This window comes from Bombina bombina, chromosome 4, assembly GCF_027579735.1.
Source record: "Bombina bombina isolate aBomBom1 chromosome 4, aBomBom1.pri, whole genome shotgun sequence".
Classification (NCBI taxonomy): Eukaryota; Metazoa; Chordata; class Amphibia; order Anura; family Bombinatoridae; genus Bombina; species Bombina bombina.
Window position 1 is genome coordinate 971,958,855 of NC_069502.1, and position 23,065 is coordinate 971,981,919.

The following is a 23,065-nucleotide window of genomic DNA, read 5'->3' on the forward strand; positions in this document are numbered from 1 at the left end:
ACAATGATGGAACAACAATCTCTTGATTGATATTCTTGTTAGAAACCACCTTAGGTAAAAACCCAGGTTTGGTACGCAGGACTACCTTATCTGCATGAAAAATCAGATAAGGAGAATCACATTGTAAGGCAGATAGCTCAGAGACTCTCCGAGCCGAGGAAATAGCCATCAAAAACAGAACTTTCCAAGATAAAAGTTTAATATCAATGGAATGAAGGGGTTCAAACTGAACTCCTTGAAGAACTTTAAGAACCAAGTTTAAGCTCCATGGGGGAGCAACAGGTTTAAACACAGGCTTAATTCTTACCAAAGCCTGGCAAAATACCTGGACGTCTGGAACCTCTGCCAGACGCTTGTGCAAAAGAATAGACAGAGCAGAAATCTGTCCCTTTAAGGAACTAGCTGATAATCCTTTGTCCAAGCCCTCTTGGAGAAAAGACAATATTCTAGGAGTAATTCTTGGATTCACACCAATAAAGATATTTACTCCATATCTTGTGGTAGATTTTCCTGGTAACAGGCTTTCATGCCTGTATTAAAGTATCAATGACTAACTCGGAGAAGCCACGCTTTGATAGAATCAAGCGTTCAATCTCCATGCAGTCAGTCTCAGAGAAATTAGATTTGGATGATTGAAAGGATCTTGTATCAGAAGGTCCTGTCTTAGAGGCAGAGTCCATGATGGAAAGGATGACATGTCCACTAGGTCTGCATACCAAGTCCTGCGTGGCCACGCAGGACCTATCAGAATCACCGATGCTCTCTCCTGTTTGATTTTGGCAATCAGTCGAGGGAGCAGAGGAAATGGTGGAAACACATAAGCCAGGTTGAAGAACCAAGGCGCGGCTATAGCATCTATCAGCGTCGCTTCTGGGTCCCTGGACCTGGATCTGTAACAAGGAAGATTGGCGTTCTGGCGAGACGCCATGAGATCCAACTCTGGTGTGCCACAACGATGAATCAACTGAGCAAACACCTCCGGATGGAGTTCCCACTCCCCCGGATGGAAAGTCTGACGACTTAGAAAATCCACCTCCCAGTTCTCCACGCCTGGGATATGGATTGCTGACAGGTGGCAAGAGTGGTACTCTGCCCAGCGAATTATTTTTGAGACTTCTAACATCGCTAGGGAACTCCTGGTTCCCCCTTGATGGTTGATGTAAGCCACAGTCGTGATGTTGTGCGACTGAAATCTGATGAACCTCAGTGTTGCTAACTGAGGCCAAGCCAGAAGAGCATTGAATATCGCTCTTAACTCCAGAATATTTATTGGAAGGAGTTTCTCCTCCTGAGTCCACGATCCCTGTGCCTTCAGGGAATTCCAGACTGCACCCCAACCTAGAAGGCAGGCATCTGTTGTTACAATTGTCCAATCTGGCCTGCGAAAGGTCATACCCTTGGACAGGTGTACTCGAGACAACCACCAGAGAAGAGAATCTCTGGTCTCTTGATCCAGATTTAGCAGAGGGGACAAATCTGTGTAATCCCCATTCCACTGACTCAGCATGCATAATTGCAGCGGTCTGAGATGAAGGCGCGCAAATGGCACTATGTCCATTGCCGCTACCATTAAGCCTATTACCTCCATACACTGAGCTACCGAAGGGCGCGGAATGGAGTGAAGAACACGGCAAGCATTTAGAAGTTTTGATAACCTGGACTCCGTCAGGTAAATTTTCACTTCTACAGAATCTATAAGAGTCCCTAAGAAGGAGACTCTTGTGAGTGGGGACAGAGAACTCTTTTTCTCGTTCACTTTCCACACGTGCGACCTCAGAAATGCCAGAACTATCTCTGTATGAGACTTGGCAACTTGAAAGCTTGACGCCTGTATCAGGATGTCGTCTAGATACGGAGCCACCGCTATGCCTCGCGGTCTTAGAACCGCCAGAAGTGAGCCCAGATCCTTTGTAAAGATTCTCGGGGCTGTAGCCAACCCGAAGGGAAGAGCTACAAATTGGTAATGCCTGTCTAGAAAGGCAAACCTTAGAAACCGATGATGATCTTTGTGAATCGGTATATGAAGGTAGGCATCCTTTAAGTCCACTGTGGTCATGTACTGACCTTCTTGGATCATGGGTAGGATGGTCCGAATAGTTTCCATTTTGAAAGATGGAACTCTGAGGAATTTGTTTAAGATCTTTAGATCCAAAATTGGTCTGAAGGTTCCCTCTTTTTTGGGAACCACAAACAGATTCGAATAAAAATCCTGTCCTTGTCCTCCATAACTAGGAGGTCTTGCACACAGCGTAGGAATGCCTCTTTCTTTATCTGATTTGCATATAGCCTTGAAAGATGAAATCTCCCTTGTGGAGGGGAAGCTTTGAAGTCCAGAAGATATCCCTGAGATATGATCTCCAACGCCCAGGGATCCTGAACATCTCTTGCCCACGCCTGGGCGAAGAGAGAAAGTCTGCCCCCTACTAGATCCGTCGCCGGATAGGGGGCCGTTCCTTCATGCTGTCTTAGAGGCAGCAGTAGGCTTTCTGGCCTGCTTGCCTTTGTTCCAGGGCTGGTTAGGTTTCCAGGCCTGCTTAGATTGAGCAAAAGTTCCCTCTTGTTTTGAAGCGGAGGAAGTTGATGCTGCACCTGCCTTGAAATTTCGAAAGGCACGAAAATTAGACTGCTTGGCCTTTGCTTTGGCCCTGTCCTGAGGAAGGGTGTGACCCTTACTTCCAGTAATGTCAGCAATAATTTCCTTCAAACCAGGCCCGAATAAGATCTGCCCCTTGAAAGGAATGTTGAGTAATTTAGACTTTGAAGTCACGTCAGCTGACCAGGATTTAAGCCATAGCGCCCTACGCGCTTGGATGGCGAATCCGGAATTCTTAGCCGTTAGTTTAGTCAAATGAACAATGGCATCAGAAACAAATGAGTTAGCTAGCTTAAGTGTTCTAAGCTTGTCAATAATTTCAGTCAATGAAGCTGTATGGATGGCGTCTTCCAGGGCCTCAAACCAGAATGCCGCTGCGGCCGTGACAGGCGCAATGCATGCAAGGGGCTGTAAAATAAAACCTTGTTGAATAAACATTTTCTTAAGGTAACCCTCCAATTTTTATCCATTGGATCTGAAAAAGCACAACTGTCCTCAACCGGGATAGTAGTACACTTTGCTAAAGTAGAAACTGCTCCCTCCACCTTAGGGACCGTCTGCCATAAGTCCCGTGTAGTGGCGTCTATTGGAAACATTTTTCTAAATATAGGAGGTGGGGAAAAAGGCACACCCGGTCTATTCCACTCCTTGCTAATAATTTCTGTAAGCCTTTTAGGTATAGGAAAAACATCAGTACACACCGGTACCGCATAGTATTTATCCAGCCTACACAATTTCTCTGGTACTGCAACTGTGTTACAGTCATTCAGAGCAGCTAATACCTCCCCAAGCAACACACAGAGGTTCTCAAGCTTAAATTTAAAATTAGAAATCTCTGAATCAGGTTTCCCCGAATCAGAGATGTTACCCACAGACTGAAGCTCTCCGTCCTCATGATCTGCATATTGTGACGCAGTATCAGACATGGCCCTTACAGCATCTGCGTGCTCTGTATTTCTCCTAACCCCAGAGCAATCGCACTTGCCTCTTAATTCAGGCAACCTGGATAATACCTCTGACAGGGTATTATTCATGATTGCAGCCATGTCCTGCAAGGTAATCGCTATGGGCGTCCCTGATGTAATTGGCGCCATATTAGCGTGCATCCCCTGAGCGGGAGGCGAAGAGTCTGACACGTGGGGAGAGTTAGTCGGCATAACTTCCCCCTCGTCAGAATCTTCTGGTGATATTTCTTTTATAGTTAAAGACTGATCTTTACTGTTTAAGGTGAAATCAATACATTTAGTACACATTCTCCTATGGGGCTCCACCATGGCTTTCAAACATAATGAACAAGTAGTTTCCTCTGTGTCAGACATGTTTAAACAGAGTAGCAATGAGACTAGCAAGCTTGGAAAACACTTTAAACAAGTTTACAAGCAATATAAAAAACGTTACTGCACCTTTAAGAAACACAAATTTTGTAAAAATTTGAAATAACAGTGAAAAAAGGCAGTTACACTAACAAAAATTTTTACAGTGTATGTAACAAGTTAGCAGAGCATTGCACCCACTTGCAAATGGATGATTAACCCCTTAATACCCAAACTGGAATAATAAAAGACAAAAACATTTTTTTTTTTTTTTTTTTTTGTAAAACAGTCACAACAACTGCCACAGCTCTACTGTGGCTTTTTACCTCCCTCAAAAACGACTTTGAAGCCTTTTGAGCCCTCCAGAGATGTCCTGGATCATGCAGAGGGAAGCTGAATGTCTGTCAGTATTTTTATCTGCACAGAAAAGCACTAAAAAAGGCCCCTCCCACTCATATTACAACAGTGGAAAGCCTAAGGAAACTGTTACTAGGCAAAATTCAAGCCAGCCATGTGGAAAAAAACTAGGCCCCAATAAGTTTTATCACCAAATACATATAAAAACGATTAAACATGCCAGCAAACGTTTTATATTACATTTTTATAAGAGTATGCATCTCTATTAATAAGCCTGATACCAGTAGCTCTGACTGCATTTAAGGCTTTACTTACATTAGTTCGGTATCAGCAGCATTTTCTAGCAAATTCCATCCCTAGAAAAATATTAACTGCACATACCTTATTGCAGGAAAACCTGCACGCCATTCCCTCTGAAGTTACCTCACTCCTCAGAATATGTGAGAACAGCCATGGATCTTAGTTACTTCTGCTAAGATCATAGAAAACGCAGGCAGATTCTTCTTCTAAATACTGCCTGAAATAAACAGTACACTCCGGCACCATTTAAAAATAACAAACTTTTGATTGAAGAATAAACTAAGTATAAAACACCACAGTCCTCTTCCGACCTCCATCTTGGTTGAGGCTTGCAAGAGAATGACTGGATATGACAGTTAGGGGAGGAGCTATATAGCAGCTCTGCTGTGGGTGATCCTCTTGCAACTTCCTGTTGGGAAGGAGAATATCCCATAAGTAATGGATGATCCGTGGACTGGATACACTTAACAAGAGAAAATGTAAGCAGGTTGGTAAAACCACGGAACTGCTAGAGCATCCATCAAATCCGCCTGAGGATCCCTAGACCTGGAGAGGTATCTGGGAGGTTTCTTGTTTAGACGAGAGGCCATCGGATCTATGTCTGGAAGACCCCACATCTGCACAATCTGGATGGAGAGACCACTCCCCCGGATGTAGAGTTGGACTGCAGAGATAAGCTGCTTCCCAATTGTCTACACCAGGTATATGAATCGCAGTGATTAGACAAGAGTTTGATTTTTCCCAAGAAAGTATTAGAGATAGTTCTTTCATTGCTAGGGGGCTGTGAGTCCCCCCTTGATGATTGACATATGCCACTGTTGTGACATTGTCTGTTTGAAACCAAATATACAGTTCTCTCTTTAATAGAGACCAAGCCTGAAGAGCTCTGAAAATAGCACAGAGTTCTAATATTGAGCTAGTACCAAGATATCGTCCAAATAAGGAAACACTGCAATACTCTGCTCTCTGATTACAGATAGAGGGGCACCTAGAACTTTTAAGAATATTCTTGGTGCTGTTGCAAGGCCAAACGGAAGAGCGACAAATTGGTAATGCTTGTTTAGAAAAGCAAATCTCAGAAATCTATAGTGATCTGGATAATTCGGAATCTGAAGTTAAGCGTCCTGTAAGTCTATTGTGGACATGAAGTGACCTTGCTGAACAAAAGGCAGAATAGTCTTTATAGTCACCATCTTGAAAGTTAAGACTCTTACAAAATGATTTAAAGTTTTCAGATCCAAAATTGGTCTGAAAGAATTTTCCTTCTTTGGTACAATGAATAGAGTTGAATAAAAACCCAACCCTTGTTCCTGCTGTGAAACTGGTACAATTACCCCTGAAAGTTCTAGATCTGAAACACATTTCAGAAAGGCTTAAGCTTTTACTGGGTTTTTGGTACATGGAAAAGAAATAATCTTTACAAGGGAGGTCAAAATTCTGAATCCTATACAATACCCTTGAGAAATTATATTCTGAATTCACTGATTTTTTTGACAGTCTGTCTAAACTCTTTGAAATAGCTTTAATCTGCCCTCTAACAGAAGAACCGGCTTGTGGCCCGCACCTTCATATCGGTTTAGGGGCAGGATTTGGTTTCATATAAAGCTTAGATTTATTCCAATTCGGAAATGGTCTTCAAATAGAGATAGAGGCCATAGGGGAAGGAGTGGTTTTCTCCATACTGACGAAAGGAACGAAAATGATTGGGAGCTTAAAATGTACTAGATTTCTTGTCTTGGGGCATACAAACTCCCTTACCCACAGTAACAGTGGAAATAATATAATCCAATTGTGAACCAAAAAGATTTTTACCTTGAAAAGAGAGAGATAATCTAGTTTTAGACATCATGTCAACATTCCAAGATTTAAGCCATAAAGCTCTTCTATTTAAAATGGCTGAAGACATGGATTTGACATTGATCTTCAGAACATAAAATATAGCATCACAAATAAATTCATTCTGCAAATTTATATCTATGCTCCTATATATGATTTATAAAAAAGAATGGGAAACAGTGAAAATTTATAAAAAAAAGAAATCTCATTCATAAAATAATGTTGCATGAAAGCTCTATAAGCGTTTTCTGAGAACACTGAATGAGCTGGGGGCAGAGCTTAGAAAGGCAATTTTGGCAGGAAAATTTCAGCGCCAAAAAAATGGCGCAAAATGATGACACATCACGCTATGACATAAACAGCATCATCACATGCGCGACATGCAAAGTTGTAGTGACTTTCTAATACACCCATCAATCTAAAAAGCTGGTAAGAAGCTTGTGGACTCTTGCCACCTATATGAGAGAAATTGAAAGTAGAAGACTGGCATTTTCATAGATTAAATTAATAAAGTACTAACAATTCTTGTACTGAGACCATGATCACGTCAAATAAAAGTATATAGTTTACCAATCACAAAAATGATGTAATTAAAGTAAACAAATTAAAAGAGAAATATGTCAAATTAAATAAACATTATAAAAAACCTGAAAAATAAATGTGAAATGTGTATTCTCGTTGTAACAACTATGGCACATAGGTAATAGCAAACTACAGCACATTATAGTGTTATCAATAAAGACATTCTTTGGTTGTAAATTAAATGCGTCACCTTTTTATCCATCTCCACTGAGGAATTTTCTGCACTTGGCAAAAGAAATGAAATAGTAGCTACCAGTATCTGAAAAAGGAAACCAAGAAGGAGAAATATTTAAATGATTATACAGGCAATCGTTAAATTTTTTTAATTGAAGAAGACATTAGTATATTATTAATTGTATACCACAAACACACATGGCCATTTCTTCCATACAAGCCTGTTGAATGGAGCAAGAAAGTCCTTTAAAAGACCCAAGAATTTTATTCTGTTGAAAAAAACATACTTCTGTGATCTTCCTGGAGAGAGGTAAATCTGTGCTCTGAAGTTCCTTCCAGTACGACACTAGAAGTTTAAGGACATCACAGGCCACCTGAGCAACTGTTTTGTTTGGAAACTGTTAAAAAGAAAATAGAATTATTAAAACATACTGCAACGTTAACTAAATTTACATAATATCTATATTATTTTTCTTAATTTATTGCTGTAAAAAAATCTTAATGTTAAGGGACCCATTTATGAAGCTGAGGATGCACCATCAGCGCTCCAGAGGTGCAGTCCCGCACAAGAGAGCCTAGTTAAAGGGACATTACACACATTTTTTTCTTTTATGATTCAGATAAAGCATGAAACTTTAAATAATTTTAAAATGTATTTCTATTGTCTAACTTGTTTAGTTCTCTTTGTATCCTTTGTTGAAAAGTATGCCTAGGTAGGCTCAGAAGCTGCATATTGGTGACTGCATATATATGCCTCTTGTCATTGGCTGTCAGCTAACTCCCAGTAAATTGTTTAACATTGCATTTTCTATCTGAATCATCAAGAAAAATGTTGGGTTTTATGTCCCTTTAAGACTGCTGCAAGCTGACCATCTTGGTCAAAGCCAGCTGGAATGATTGAAAAGCTCTCCTTGCATGATTGGTTGTGCAATAGCAGTGGGCGGTGAAGGCGGCAGCATTCTCTGCAGGGTGGACAGGTTCCTGGTTGAGAACCCTGTCTAACCAGAATACGATGGGCCCCTATATGTGTGAGTGAACATTTGTGCTAAAGGTGGTAAGAAAAAAAATATGTTTATAATTAGCAATAAATTAATTTACACTTCAAGCATATCATTACTGGTATATAGATGTCTTCTGACCTCTGGTGCAGGTAAATACTTAAGAAGTCAGTGCTGGTTCCCCCCCCCCCCAACATCTGCTTGACCATTTTTTTCATTTGTTTTGGAAAAGGAAAATCATAAGATGTATTCAGAATATATACAAAAATATATTCTGAATACATCTTATGTAGCTGTAGTCAGCGGTCTGTAATAAATAAAAATATATTTTGACCTATTTCCTTAAAAATATCAGTTTTTTTTATATAACAAGCTTTATTAAAGAGATACTAACCCCACATTTTTTCTTTCATTATTCAGATAGAGCATGCAATTTTAAGCAACTTTCTAATTTACTCCGATTATCAATTTTTCTTTGTTCTCATGTTATCTTGATTTGAAAAAGCAGTAATAAAAGGTTAGGAGACGGCCCATTTTTAGTTCAGCACCTTGGTAGAGCTTGCTGATTGGTTTGCTACATTTAGCCACAAATCAGCAAGTGCTACCTAGGTGCTGAACAAAAAATGGTCCGGCTCTAAAGCTTATAGTACTGCTTTTTCAAATCAAGATAGCATGAGAACAAAGAAAAATTGATAATAGGATAAATTAGAAAGGTGCTTAAAATCTCATGCTCTATCTGAATCATGAAAGAAAAAAATTTGGTTTAGTATCCCTTTAAAGGGCCATAATACCCAAATGTTTAAACACTTGAAAGTGATGCAGCATAGCTGTAAAAAGCTGACTAGAAAATATCTCCTGAACATCTCTATGTAAAAAAGAAAGATATTTTACCTCAAAAGTTCCTCAGTAGCCACCTCCCATTGTAAAGGATTTCTAAGCAGCATATCAGTGTGTCTGTCCCGGGACATCTTAGGGAATGAGCATTGTGAACTCTCATATTATTTCACCAATCAGGTAAAGGAAGCTTACTATGAAATCTCATGAGAGTTAAGTCAAATCTCATGAGATCACAGTAAGAGTTCATGACCTCAGCACTGCTGATGCTGATTGGCTGCTGTTCATTTCTTCATTTTTTTTTTTTTTTTTTTTTACCTGCAGCTGGGAACAGCTGAGTATAACTTTTTACACAGAACTTACTCTGGTGAGCTGAGGAGATTGTGAGGTAAAATATCTTCCTTTTTTACATAGAGATGCTCAGGTGATATTTTCCTGTCAGCTTTTTATAGTTATACTGCATCAGTTTCAAGTGATTTAGCATATGAGTATTATGTCCCTTTAAGTAAATATAAAGGTTTACAGTGAAGGCGTGGTTGTAAGTTACCACTATCCTTGCATATTCAAATACAGAGACATATCTTTACCCTTAACATATACAGAATACACGTGAGGAGAACAATGTATTTGAGAGAGTCTTTTCAAAGTTCTTTAATCAGGCAAGGTGTTTTAAATTGAAGTTGTAGTATTTTTTTTTTATAATATAACAATTCAAACATTAATATTAAGAAAAAGAAACAATGGCACATCTTGGGCATTATGCTGTAATATACGATCTTGTCTTGAGCTTTATCATCTAGTTTATTTAACAATCGTTTTCGTATAGTTTCAGAGAGACTGACGTGTAATTACGGCAAGGCAAAAATAGTAGTGATTGTCTGTGTTTGTCTATTAGGTGCTGCTAATATTTTGTGATTTTTTTAGTATATTCTATTCAGTTTTCTACGTAAAAGCTTCATTGGATATAAACACTAGGTGTTGTTTTGTAGTGGGTTTAAGTATTCTTCCCAATAAAAATTTATTGCACAATAAAAATCTATACGCTGCGTCTGGTAGAAGTGGTATTTCTCTAGTAAGAGCAATCTCGTTATACGATGTCTCCATTTTGATATGTTGGGTATTGTTATTTTTCCAGTATCTGGGAATCAATTGCCTAGCTCCACTAATCATGAGGTATGTGAGCATTTGATTGTATTTACATTTCAGTTTAGGTGGTTTATTAAATAAGAAGGTTAGAGGGTCTAGTAGTAGTTAAAGTGTTAAGGCTTGGCTGATTTCTCTGCATAATGCTTGCCAGTAGGGCTTCAATATTGGGCAGTCCCACCACGTGTGTCATTGGGCCTTCTTGTCCACATCCTCTCCAGCAGGATGCTTCTGTGCGTGGATAGATGTTTGCTAGCCTACTGGGGGTTAAGTACCATTTGCATAGTACCTTCATGTTAGTTTCGGTAATAATCTTTGACAAGGGAGATTTGCCCATGTGTTTAAATATTGTGTTCCATTCGGGCGTCGTGATCGTGAGATTTAGTTCTTTTTCCCACACTGTGGTGTAGGAGGGTAGTCTTGTGAAGTGTATGTCTAATAATATTTTGTATATTAGTGATAGGTGTCCCCTGGTGTTATGTCTAGACGCACATAGGGTTTCAAAGGAAGTTAACAGTCTGGTGAGGTTCAGTCTAGATTTGGTATGGTTTATGTAATGAGAGAGTTGCAAATATGCATACCATTTATTGAATACTAGGGTGTCTTTGTTCGCAAGGTCAGTTTTAGATTTAAGTTTTCCTCCTTCCAGTACGGAGTGACAGAGTAGGTATGTATTGGTTGTTCTTAGTAGGGAATTATTGTAGAATAGGGAATTCTAGGTTACTAAGGAGTGGAGTTAGTGGCGGTGGAATCGTAGATATGCTTAGTTGTTTGGTTAGTAAGTTGTTGTGCAGTGATTGTCTATTTTGCTTCCCGATCCAACAGTCGCTTCCCAAGTGTTTTGACCCGGTAAGGTGGTGTTCCAGCATGACCCATTCTTTGCTGTCTGCGTGCTTGCAACACACTATCAACATTTATTAAAGGTCATAAAGTGTGTTGAAGTTATTATTATTTATTTGAATAGCACTGCTAAATTCTGTTGAACCTGTTTATCGTGATTCCTACAGTGGTAGTAAACTTAAAAAGGAAAATGAATAGGTACTATACTTTCTACACGGTTCTAAACTTTGTAATTACAATACATTTCTGTTATGTTGCTATTAAAGAACATAGTCAAGTCTAAATGTTTTCAAAATAAATCAACATCCTTTTAATGCTGTTACTTTACAATAGCCAAAATCCACCCACTATTTGCCTTATTCGGAGGAGAAAAACAAAAATTATGCTTACCTGATAATTTTATTTCCATCGTGGGGAGGAGAGTCCACAGCTGCATTACTTTTGGGAATGAAGAACCAGGCCACCAGGAGGAGGCAAAGACACCTCAGCCAAAGGCTTAAATACCTCCCCCACTCTCCTCATCCATCAGTCATTCTGCAGAGGGAACAAGGAACAGTAGGAGAAATATCAGGGTATAAATGGTGCCAGAAGCTAAAGTAAATTTAGGTCCGCCCACCAGAGTTACGGGCGGGAGCCGTGGACTCTCCTACCCACGATGGAAATAAAACTATCAGGTAAGCAAAATTTATGTTTTCTATCTAAAGGGGAGGAGAGTCCACGGTTTCATTCATTACTTTTGGGAAACATATACTCAAAGCTTTAGAGGACACTGAATGAAATCGCGAGGGTAAAAAGGCGGACCATAATCTGAGGGCACAACAGCCTGTAAAACAATTCTTCTAAAAACGGCTTCCGCAGAAGCAAAAACGTCAAATTTGTAAAACCTTGTAAAAGTGTGTAAGGAGGACCAGGTAGCTGCCTTACAAATCTGCTCCATAGAGTCATCATTCTTGAAGGCCCAAGACGAAGCCACAGCTCTAGTTAAATGAGCCGTGATCCTCTGAGGAGTCTTATGTCCCACTGTCTCATAGGCCAAGCGAATCAAGCTCCTCAACCAAAAGGACAAAGAAGTAGAAGAGGCCCTCTGCCCCTTGCGCTTCCCGGAATACACCACACAAAGAGATGTAGACTGTAGGCTGAATCCTCAAGGCACCACTAAGGCATCTATCAGCTCTGCCTGGGGATCCCTCGACCTATATCGGGGTAGTTTGCAATTGAGTCTGGACGCCATGAGATCTATCTCCGGCGTTTCCCATCTGAGACAAATCTCTGCAAACACTTCGGGGTGGAGAGACCGTTGCCCCGGATGGAAGGATTGTCTGCTGAGAAAATCCGCTTCCCAGTTGTCCACACCTGGAATGTGGATCGCTGAGAGCGAGCAGCTGTGGAACTCCGCCCACTCCAAAACCCGAGACACCTCTCTCATTGCTAGGGAGCTCCTCAATTGCCCCTGATGGTTGATGTAAGTCACCAACGTAATGTTGTAGGTCTGGAATCTGATGAAGTTGAACGACCTCAGAGCATTGTAGATTGCTCAAAGTTCCAGAATATTTATCGGAAGGAGATACTCCTCCTGGGTCCATTTTCCTTGTGCCATTCTGGCACCCCAAACAGCTCCCCATCCTGCCAGAGTCGTGTCCATGGTCACAATCTCCCAGGACGGTCTCAAGAAGGATCCCCCCGGGACAGATGCTCTGGACGGATCCACCAAGAGAGGGAGTCCCTGATCCGAGCATCCATGAATATCCGCTGTGTTAGATCTGAATGATCGACGTTCCACTGTCTTAACATGCACAATTGAAGAGGTCTGAAATGGAACCTGGCAAAAGGGATGACATCTATGCTGAAAACCATGAGCCCGATCATCTCCATACACTGAGCCACCGAAGAGCTTGAGGAGGACTGAAGGGCAAGACAGGTGGACGCAATCTTCCTGCGTCGATCTGTGAGAAATATTTTCATGGACATAGAGTCTATTATTGTGCCCAGGAACTCAACCCTATTGCTGGGAAGCAGGGAACTCTTTCCTGAGTTGATCTTCTAACCGTGAGATTGGAGCAATAAAAGAAGAGCCCTCGAATTAACCTCTGCAAGGCTGAACAACGGCTTCTGGACTAGGATGTCGTCTAAATAGGGCGCCACAGCAATGCCCCTGGATCTGGCCACTGCAAGATGCGCCCCCAGAACCGTCGTGAAGACTCTATGAGCTGTCGCCAGACCGAAGGGAAGGGCCACAAATTGGAAGTGTTGGTCCAGAAACGCAAATCTTAGGAACTTGAAGTGGTCCCTATGAATTGGGACATGAAGGTAAGCATCCTTCAAGTCTATTGTCGTCATGAACTGTCCCTCTTGAACTAGGGGCAGAATAGATCTTATAGTTTCTATTAGGAACGATGGAACAGCCAGAAACTTGTTTAAACACTTTAGGTCCAGAATCGTGCCCTCCTTCTTTGGAACCACAAAGAGGTTTGAATAGTACCATAGAACCAATTCTGCTCGGGGTACTGGTACAATAACACCTAGAGAGGAGAGATCCCACACACATTCTAGAAAGGCCTCTCTCTTTTCCGGTCTTGAAGACAGGTTTCACAGAAGGAATCTGCCCCTGGGCGGATGGGACCGGAACCCTATCCTGTAACCCTGGGCGAAAACCTCCATAACCCAAGTGTCCTGAACGTCCTGCAACCAGGCTTCGGAGAAGAGAGACAATCTGCCCCCTACTTGGTCCGGAGACCGGTCGGGGGCCGCCCCTTCATGCCGATTTAGTTTTGGCAGGCTTCTTGTTCTGCTTGGACTTGTTCCAAGACTGAGCAGTCCCTTGTACTGATCCGCTTTCGCTGCAAGCTGCTGGGCCTTGTTGGCGCGAAAGGGACAAAAAGTAGATCCTTTAGGCTTAGCCGCCTTATCCTGCGATAGGAAAGCTCCCTTGCCTCCCGTAACCGTGGATGATCGAATCCAATCCTGGACCGAACAGAATCTTTCCTTGAAAAGGAAGCGACAACAGCCTTGACTTAGAGGTCATGTCTACATACCAGGACTTTAGCCACAGAGCCCTGCAAGCTAAAAACAGAGAATCCTGAAACCTTTGCGTTCAGGCGAATAATTTGCATATTGGCGTCACAAATTAAAGAATTGGTGACCTTCAACACCTAAATCTTATCCTGTATCTCGTCGATGGAAGTCTCCCTCTTGACCATATCACACAGGGATTCACACCAATATGTTGCAGCTCCAAACCCCGTGTGCTGAAACGTCTTTCTTAACATGTTTTCCAACTTTTTATCCATGGGCTCTTTAAACAACAAACTATCCTCGAGAGAAATAGTCATCCGCTTTGCGAGCGTAGAGATAGTACCATCCACCGTAAGGACAGTCCACCACAGCTTGAGCTGAGAGTCCAGAACGGGGAACAGTTTCTTAAAGGAAGAAGGGGAAAAGGAAGAACCTAATCGCTCCCATTCATTCATAATAATATTAGCCATCTTAACAGGAACCGGGAAGATCTAAGGCACCACCCTGTCCTCGTATACCTTATCAAACTTAGGAATCGAAGGTTGCTCCGGAAGCTTCGGTTCCGGAACCTCCAGAGTAGCAAGCACTTGCGTCAGCAAAAAGCACAAATTCTCCATCCTAAACCTAAAGTCAGGCTCCTCCGCAGTGGGAGAATGAGATGACACAGACTCCGACCCAGAAGGAGCCTCCTCCGAAGAGTCGGAGTGGGCCTCGTCATCATATAATGCCTCTAGTCTTTCCATAGGTGTATAAACCCTTGGGCCAGGCCGCCATGATATGCCCTACACTTGCGCTTAGCAGAACGTGGTAAGGCATGGATCACTTTCGATACCGCTGTTTGCAGTTGAGCCGCAAAATCTGACGGCCAACGAATCTCTCCCGCAGGAGTAATGGTTGGACCCTGGGGCGCTGCATGTGCACTCGGAGATGAAAGCAGAGAACGCACCTCACGGGACGGAGAACCCTCAGAGGTGGACGGCTCAGTAGTACTAGACATCCCTTTAGCTTTAGATGTTGCAACTTTATCAAGGCAAGTGGAACATAGTTGAGCAGGCTGATCTACAAGAACATCCTCACAATAAACACAGGAATGAGACTTTGTTAAAGAGGAAGTACCCTCTAACGAGTCAGAGACCTCCATAGCTTGCGCTTTTATTATGGACTAGACTAGCTTAATAAACAGGCACCTTTATATCCTCCAATGGCCGGGGCACTCACCAACTCCTTTGACCCGGACTACAGAAATCGCTTCGTCTCCTATGCCGCTGATAAACAGAGGAAGGGAGACCGTCACACCCGGTCACCTGGGATGCCTCGCAGGACCGCCCCTGCACTAAGGAGAAAACGCACCAAAACCAGCCGCGCAAAGTCAACCTGAAGTTCCACCATTGCCAGAGCCACATAACGCAACAATAACACAATAAACATTATGTATAAACCCCCCCGTTCAATAATCCCCACACTAGGAACATTAACCCTTGATTCCATAAGATAAAAGGTGCCAACACTGCGACCCTGTCTTTTATGTTATCATTATGTATAAAAAATGAAACAATCTTACCAGAATCAATGCCGTGAAACAGGAACACGACCCTTCAAGTGTGACAGGTAGAAGCATCGCTCCTGACATGGACTTGAGTGCAGAAAGCAGGCAGCGAAACTCGTCAACGCTGATTGCTTGTGGAGCTGTTAATATGAGTCGGGATGGTTTCGCAGAAAGACTCTCCCTGCATCTCCGGACTCTAGCTTTCATCCATGCTCTCACTGAGAGGCTGACAAGACTACTTAAAACTCCAGTCCCATTCAGAAGAGACATAAGAGACTAAGAGGCAAAGACTCCGCACTTCTTTGCCATCCTCCTGTGACGAAAGGCAAAGGAATGACTGGGGGATGAGGGGAGTGGGGGAGGTATTTAAGCCTTTGGCTGGGGTGTCTTTGCCTCCTCCTGGTGGCCAGGTTCTTATTTCCCAAAAGTAATGAATAAAGCCATGGACTCTCCTCTCCTTTAGATGGAAATGTATTGTTTTGCAGTTGTTATCAAGTAAAGCCAATTAGGGAAAAATATGCAGCCGAGGCAGCCTTGAGAAGGCAAGAGTATTTTAAATTATGAAAATTTTAAACCTAAATTACATGGAAGGGGGGTAAAATAAATAATGAACACATACTGCGAAGTTGATTTAGTATGCATAACTAAACATTTTATATAAAAAACCTTGTTATTTACTGTTGCTTTATAACAAAATTAAGTTCATAATAAACAAGAGGGCAGAAATATACTTAAATTCCAGTAATTATGTGGATGTTTAATTATATGGTTGTTACAGGATTGGAATCAGTTTTTATTGTATTCTTACGATATATATTATATGATTTTAAATTAAAGCCGATTTTAAATTATACTGATAAGCATAACATTTCCTTAGTTAATTTTTGCTATGAAACAAATCGTTTAGTAAGAATAGATATAGAATAATACCTTCAAGGTTACTCCTATGACATTAATGGCATCTTTAATCTGTGGATGATTTGTGTTCTCTACAAGTTCTTCACAAATCCAGACTCCAAGACAACATATTGCTATACACCTGGGGAAACACATTTGTTAGATAAGGGTTATTTCTATACTACAAATTCTGATAACCATTGCTTATTTATAATTAGCAATGTATGTAGCAGGACGTGTAATCAAAATGTTATTCTAAAAACAGATCCTCAGGACATACAGAGAAGCTGATTGGTGCATACACAGTGCGTGCTTCCAACTGTCCCTCGAATGTAAGAATGGTGAATAACTATCAATCAGCTTCTGTGTATGCTCTGAGATGAAGCCTTCTGCACATCCCCAGGGTCAATTATAAAGTATATAAAATTAAGACAGCATGCTGAATTGAAAAAAAATAATAATACTGGAAACTTAAAAAAACAAAACAAAAACATAACAACAAAACCCCCCAAACAACAACATTATATGCTGGGCTAAATAGTCCCATTTCTAAAAGGAATACGAAAATAAAAATGAGGATTTGCTGCCTCCTATTCGTGAATGTATATTTTTAATTATAAAAAAAAGACTGGGCATTGTTCTAACTCACAGAATGGAGCTGTTGTACAGAAAGATAACTTTGTTCTGCTTTAATGTGTATAAGGATGCAGATCAAGGTTTCAATCTTTTATGGGATAACTCCTCAATACTTATATGCAGCAATACTGAAATTAGCTTGAAAGTTAAACACAGTTAACAATTTGATGCATCAGCTGTAAAGAGGTCACCCTGAACATGTTTGGACATGGTTTTGGAGAGCAGGGTTGTCATGAAATCTGAACTAATAAAACAAAAAATTAAGTAAAATATCTTGTATTATATCCTAATAAATGCTTAGCAGGTGAGACTTCTCCATTTCCATGGATGGATATAATCTGACCATTCATCCTGTACGACAAAGGCTTTGCCTGATTCCTAATGAATGTCGGCTTGGGAAGGTATCCTTGCCTAAGATATGATCCAGGAGGATATAGACAGTCCTGTATTTTGTATTTAATTTCTACTTATCTTGAATCACCTAGTTAAAACGTACTAAGGGTGATGAGTACAAAGCAATATGGCTAATGAAAGTGAAAAAAGACAACCCCCCCCCTAAATTTATGTAAGAACTTACCTGATAAATTCATTTCTTTCATAATGGCAAGAGTCCATGAGCTAATGACGTATGGGATATACATTCCTACCAGGAGGGGCAAAGTTTCCCAAAACTCGAAATGCCTATAAATACACCTTCGACCACACACATACTTCAGTTCAACGTATAGCCAAGTAGTGAGGTGTAAAAAGGAGTAAAAAAACATTCAAAAAAGAGGAAAATAATATTGTGCTTTTATACAAAAAATATAACCACCAAAAACAGGGTGGGCCTCATGGACTCTTGCCATTATGAAAGAAATGAATTTATCAGGTAAGTTCTTACAAAAATTATGTTTTCTTTTATGTAAATGGAAAGAGTCCATGAGCTAGTGACGTATGGGATAAAAATACCCAAGGTGTGGAAGTCCACAGAAGAGTCACTAAAGAGGAAGGGATAAAATAAAAACAGCTATTTCCACTAAGAAATTAAATCCAAAAAAATTATTTCTTCTTATAAACAGAAAAATCAAACAGACAGCTGCCTGAAGAACTTTTCTACCAAAGACTGCTTCAGAAGAAGCAAATACATTGAAATGGTAAAATTTAGTAAATGTATGCAAAGACCACCAAGTTGCTGCTTTGCAAATCTGATCAACTGAAGCTTCATTCTTAAAAGCCCAAGAAGTGGCAACTGATATAGTAGAATGAGCTGTAATCCTTTGAGGCGGAGTGTTACCTGACTCAACATAGGAATGATGAAATAAAGATTTCAACCAAGATGCCAAAGAAATGGCAGAGGCTTTCTGACCTTTCCTAGAACCAGAAAAGACAACAAATAGACTTCAAGTCTTCCGGAAATCCTTAGTAGCCTCAACATAGTATTTCAAAGCCCTTACCACATCCAAAGAGTGTAACTATTTTTCAAGCGAATTCTTAGGATTCGGACACAAGGCAGGAACAAAAATTTCCTAATTACTAATGTTGTTAGCTTCACAACTTTAGGAAGAAATTTAAACGAAGTCCGCAAAACAGCTTTATCCTGATGGAAAATCAGAAAAGGAGGCTCACAAGAGAGAGCAGACAATTCAGAAACTCTTCTAGCAGAAGAGATAGCCAAAAGGAACAATACTTTCCAAGAAAGTAGTTTAATATCCAAAGAATGCATAGGCTCAAAAGGAGGAGCCTGCAAAACTTTCAAAACCAAATTAAGGAGAAACAGATTTAATAACAGGCTTGATACGGACCAAAGCCTGAACAAAACAGTGAATATCAGGTAGTTTAGCAATCTTTCTATGAAATAAAAAATAAAGAGCAGAGATTTGTCCCTTCAAAGTACTTGCAGACAAACCTTTATCCAAACCATCCTGAAGAAACTAACATTCTAGAAATTCTAAAATAATGCCAAGAGAATTTATGAGAAGAACAGCAAATAAGGTCTGCACCTTCATGCGGACTTGGGGGCTGGCTTTGATCTCTTAAATGGCTTGGATTTATTCCAATTTGAAGAAGGCTTCCAATTGGAAACAGATTCCTTGGGGGAGGAATTAGGTTTCTGTTCCTTACTTAGGAACGAGAACAGTTAGAAGCTTTAGATTTACCCTTAGATCCTTATCCTGAGGCAAAAAAACTCCCTTCCCCCCAGTGACAGTTGAAATTATTGAATTCAACTGTGAACCAAATAATTTATTACCTTGGAAAGAAAGAGATAGCAATCTAGATTTAGATACCATATCAGCATTCCAAGATTTAAGTCACAAAGCTCTTCTAGCTAAAATAGCTAAAGACTTAGATTTAACATAAATTTTGATGATATAAAAAAATGGCATCACAAATAAAATTATTAGCATGTTGAATCAAGTTAACAATGCTAGACAAATCATTATCTGATACATGTTGCGCTAAAGTTTCCAACCAAAAAGTTGAAGCAGCTGCAACATCAGCCAAATAAATTGCAGGCCTAAGAAGAAGACCTGAATATAAATAAGCTTTCCATAGATAAGATTCAAGTTTCCTATCTAAAGGATCTTTAACCCTTTGAGTGCTAATGACGGCTCTGAGCCGTCACAGAGTTTCCCACTCTGGTGCTAATGACGGCTCAGAGCCGTCACTAGCACTCTCCCATCTTGAGGGAGATCTGGGGGCTCCCACCCACTCCTACCCCGGCGATCATGCCTGTAGAGTGACAGGCATCGCCGGGGTTTCCCGTTTTGCGTGGTGATGTCACGCGCAATAACGTGATGATGTCACTGCGCAACTTTATTGAAACTTAACAATGTTAAGTATAGGAGCAGGGGGCGTGCTGCTTAGAAGCCTGTATCTCAGGCATCTAAGCAGCTACAGACCCCCAAGGCCCACCATTGGAAAGGTAATCACCTAACCTTTCCAACAGTGTAAGTCTTGGGAGTCTGAAAAAAAGTAAAAAAAAGTGTTCAAAAAAATTAAAAAAAATAAAAAAAACCTTAAAAAAATCTTAGGTGGGAAAGTGCTTAGCACTCAAAGGGTTAAAAGAAGTACTATCTTACATAGGAATAGTAGTACATTTAGCAAGAGTAGAGTAGAGTAGAGATAGCCCTATCAACTTTGGGGATCTTTTCCCAAAACTCCAATCTAACTGCCGGCAAAGGATACAATTTTTAAACCTTAAAGAAGGAATAAAATAAGTACCAGGCCTATTCCATTCCTTAGAAATCATACCAGAAATAGCATCAGGAACTGGAAAAACCTCTGGAATAACCACAGGAGGTTTATAAACAGAATTTAAACGTTTACTAGTTTAAATATCAAGAGGACTAGTCTCCTCAAAATCCAATATAATCAACACTTCTTTAACAAAGAACGAATGTACCCCATTTTAAATAAATAAGTAAATTTGTCAGTGTCAATATCTGAGGAAGGATCCAGCAACAGGCAATGTACTATTACTGATGGACACATTCTCTGCATGTAAAAGTTTATCATGACAACTTATTACAAACCACAGCTGGAGATATAATCTCCACAAGATTACAAAAAATGTACTTAGCTTTGGTAGAACTGTTATCAGTCATCAGGGTTCCAACAGTGATTTCTGAGACAGGATCAGATTGAGACATCTTGCAAATGTAAGAGAAAAAACAACATATGAAACAAAATTATTAATTTCCTTATATGGCAGTTTCAGGAATGGGAAAAAAATGTAAACAGCATAGCCCTCTGATAGAGAAAAAAGGCAAATGGCATATAGGAATGGGGTTAAAAATAATGAAAACATTTGGCTCCAAGTAAGACGCACAAACAAACTGAAATTTTTTTGACGCTAACAACATCCAGAAATGACATACTCGCGTCATTGAAGACACAACCTTGTGAAAGGACTCAGGGTCGACAAAGACGCCGGAAATGACGAATTTGCGTAATCGAATGTAACTTTGCACTAAAAGAATCTTGCGCCAAAAATGACGCAATATAGTTTGGTATTTCGCACCCTTGCGAGCCTAATTCTGCCAGCGAATTTAAAATGACAGTCAATTGAAAAAAAGACTATACCCCAGGTAAGAATTTTCCTAAAAATGCATTTCCCAGATATGAAACTGACAAATCTCTGCAAAAGGAAACATACTGAAACCTGAATCATGGCAAATATAAGTACAATACATATATTTAGAACTTTATATAAATACATAAAGTGCCAAACCATAGCTGAGAGTGTCTTAAGTAATGAAAACATACTTACCAAAAGACACCCATCCACATATAGCAGATAGCCAAACCAGTACTGAAACGGTTATCAGTAGAGGTAATGGAATATGAGAGTATATCGTCGATCTGAAACGGGAGGTAGGAGATGAACCTCTACGACGGATAACAGAGAACCTATGAAATAGATCTCCCGTGAGGAAAACCGTTGCATTCAAAAGGAGATACCCCCTTCAAATCCTTCTGATATTCACTGTACTCTGAGAGGAATTGGGCTTCAAAATGCTGAGAAGCGCATATCAACGTAGAAATCTTAGCACAAACTTACTTCATCACCTCCATAGGAGGCAAAGTTTGTAAAACTGAATTGTGGGTGTGGTGAGGGGTGTATTTATAGGCATTTTGAGGTTTGGGAAACTTTGCCCCTCCTGGTAGGATTGTATATCCCATACGTCACTAGCTCATGGACTCTTGCCAATTACATGAAAGAAAGAAACATTTCCCTGGAAGGCCTTGATCTGAAACTTATGTATCCTTGTGTAAAAATGTTCAGAACCCATAGATCTTGACCAGAATTAAACAAAGCCCAACGAAAAATACATAATCTGCCCAATACCAGACAATATATATCAGGGGGTTGCTTAAAAAGGCTTCTTGACTGTTTAAACCTGTTCCAATTCAGGGTTTGGTTTCCAGGGAAAACTGGAAGAACCCTGCTTCTAGGAGAAAAGGCTAAGGAGGACTTTTGGTTCTTAGATAAACAAAAGAAACGAAAAACGGTTAGAAGCTCTAGGGTTACCCTTAGACTTCTTATCCTGAAGGGAAAAAAAATCCTTTCCCCCCCCCCAGTCACCGTATGAAAAAATGAGTCCGGACCAGACACAACAGCACCTCTCCCTTAAAAGGAAGAGACAGAAGTCTGGATTTAGGAACCCTGTCAATAGACCATGATTTCAACCACAAGGCCATACTAGTCAAGACTGCTAAAGCCATATCCTTAGTATTGATCTTAACAATATCAACAGTCGCATCAAAAATTAAAGCATTAGCTGTTTCCATGAGTTTTAATTGATCTTCAACAGCAGATTCCTCAGAATGTTGGTCAGATAAACCTTTACACTAAAGGGTAGAAGCTGCAGCTAGGCAAGTAATACTAATTGCTGGCCTAAAAATACAAAATACAGATAATTTAAACATTACATTAAAGGCAGGATACAGAAAGTAACTTCACACCCAAAACAGCAGCTCTTGGAAGCAATGAAAACTTACCCCCTCACTAGAGGCTAAAGCAGGGTTTAGGATGGTTAATAATCCATAGAACATTGGATAGGCGCTAATCCGACGACAGGCTAATAACACAGACATGCCCATAATACTAAGCTCACTGAAAAAAACAAAGCACGCTACAAAAACCTGGGACGTACATGTGAACATGCAAAAAAATTATGTGTTATCACGCAAGTGTGAAAAACAAAAAAGAAGCAGGTATCAAGCCAACGCATGAAAGAAAAAAAACACAGCAAAGAAGCAGACATGTGAAAAAAAGAAAAAAAAAACGTGCACAAACCAATGCGCGAAAAAACTGACGTGCATAAATAAACAGGTACATGGACATATTGAAACCTTAACGCACCTCAAGGCCTACAAAGGGTAAAAATAAAGTACTTATAAACTCATTCCTAAAATGCCTTGCATAATATTCCCCAGACTTTGATATACCCATTAATGAGTACCTACTAATTTATATTCTAAACAGGTGCCAACAACAACCCCCACACTTACCTGATAG

At 40.3% G+C, this 23,065-nt stretch overlaps 1 protein-coding gene across 2 annotated transcripts in view; it reads right to left on the bottom strand.

The window, feature by feature from the left end:
- RALGAPA2 (Ral GTPase activating protein catalytic subunit alpha 2) overlaps positions 1-23,065 on the bottom strand; it is a 1,332,894-nt gene that overhangs the window by 518,128 nt on the left and 791,701 nt on the right. For both annotated transcript variants that reach the window (XM_053712011.1, XM_053712010.1), the window contains 3 exons: positions 16,459-16,567; positions 7,443-7,553; positions 7,172-7,240 (listed from right to left, as the gene is read on the bottom strand). In XM_053712011.1, coding sequence (XP_053567986.1) covers positions 7,172-7,240; positions 7,443-7,553; positions 16,459-16,567 — 289 coding nt within the window. The remainder of the gene's footprint in view (positions 1-7,171; positions 7,241-7,442; positions 7,554-16,458; positions 16,568-23,065) is intronic.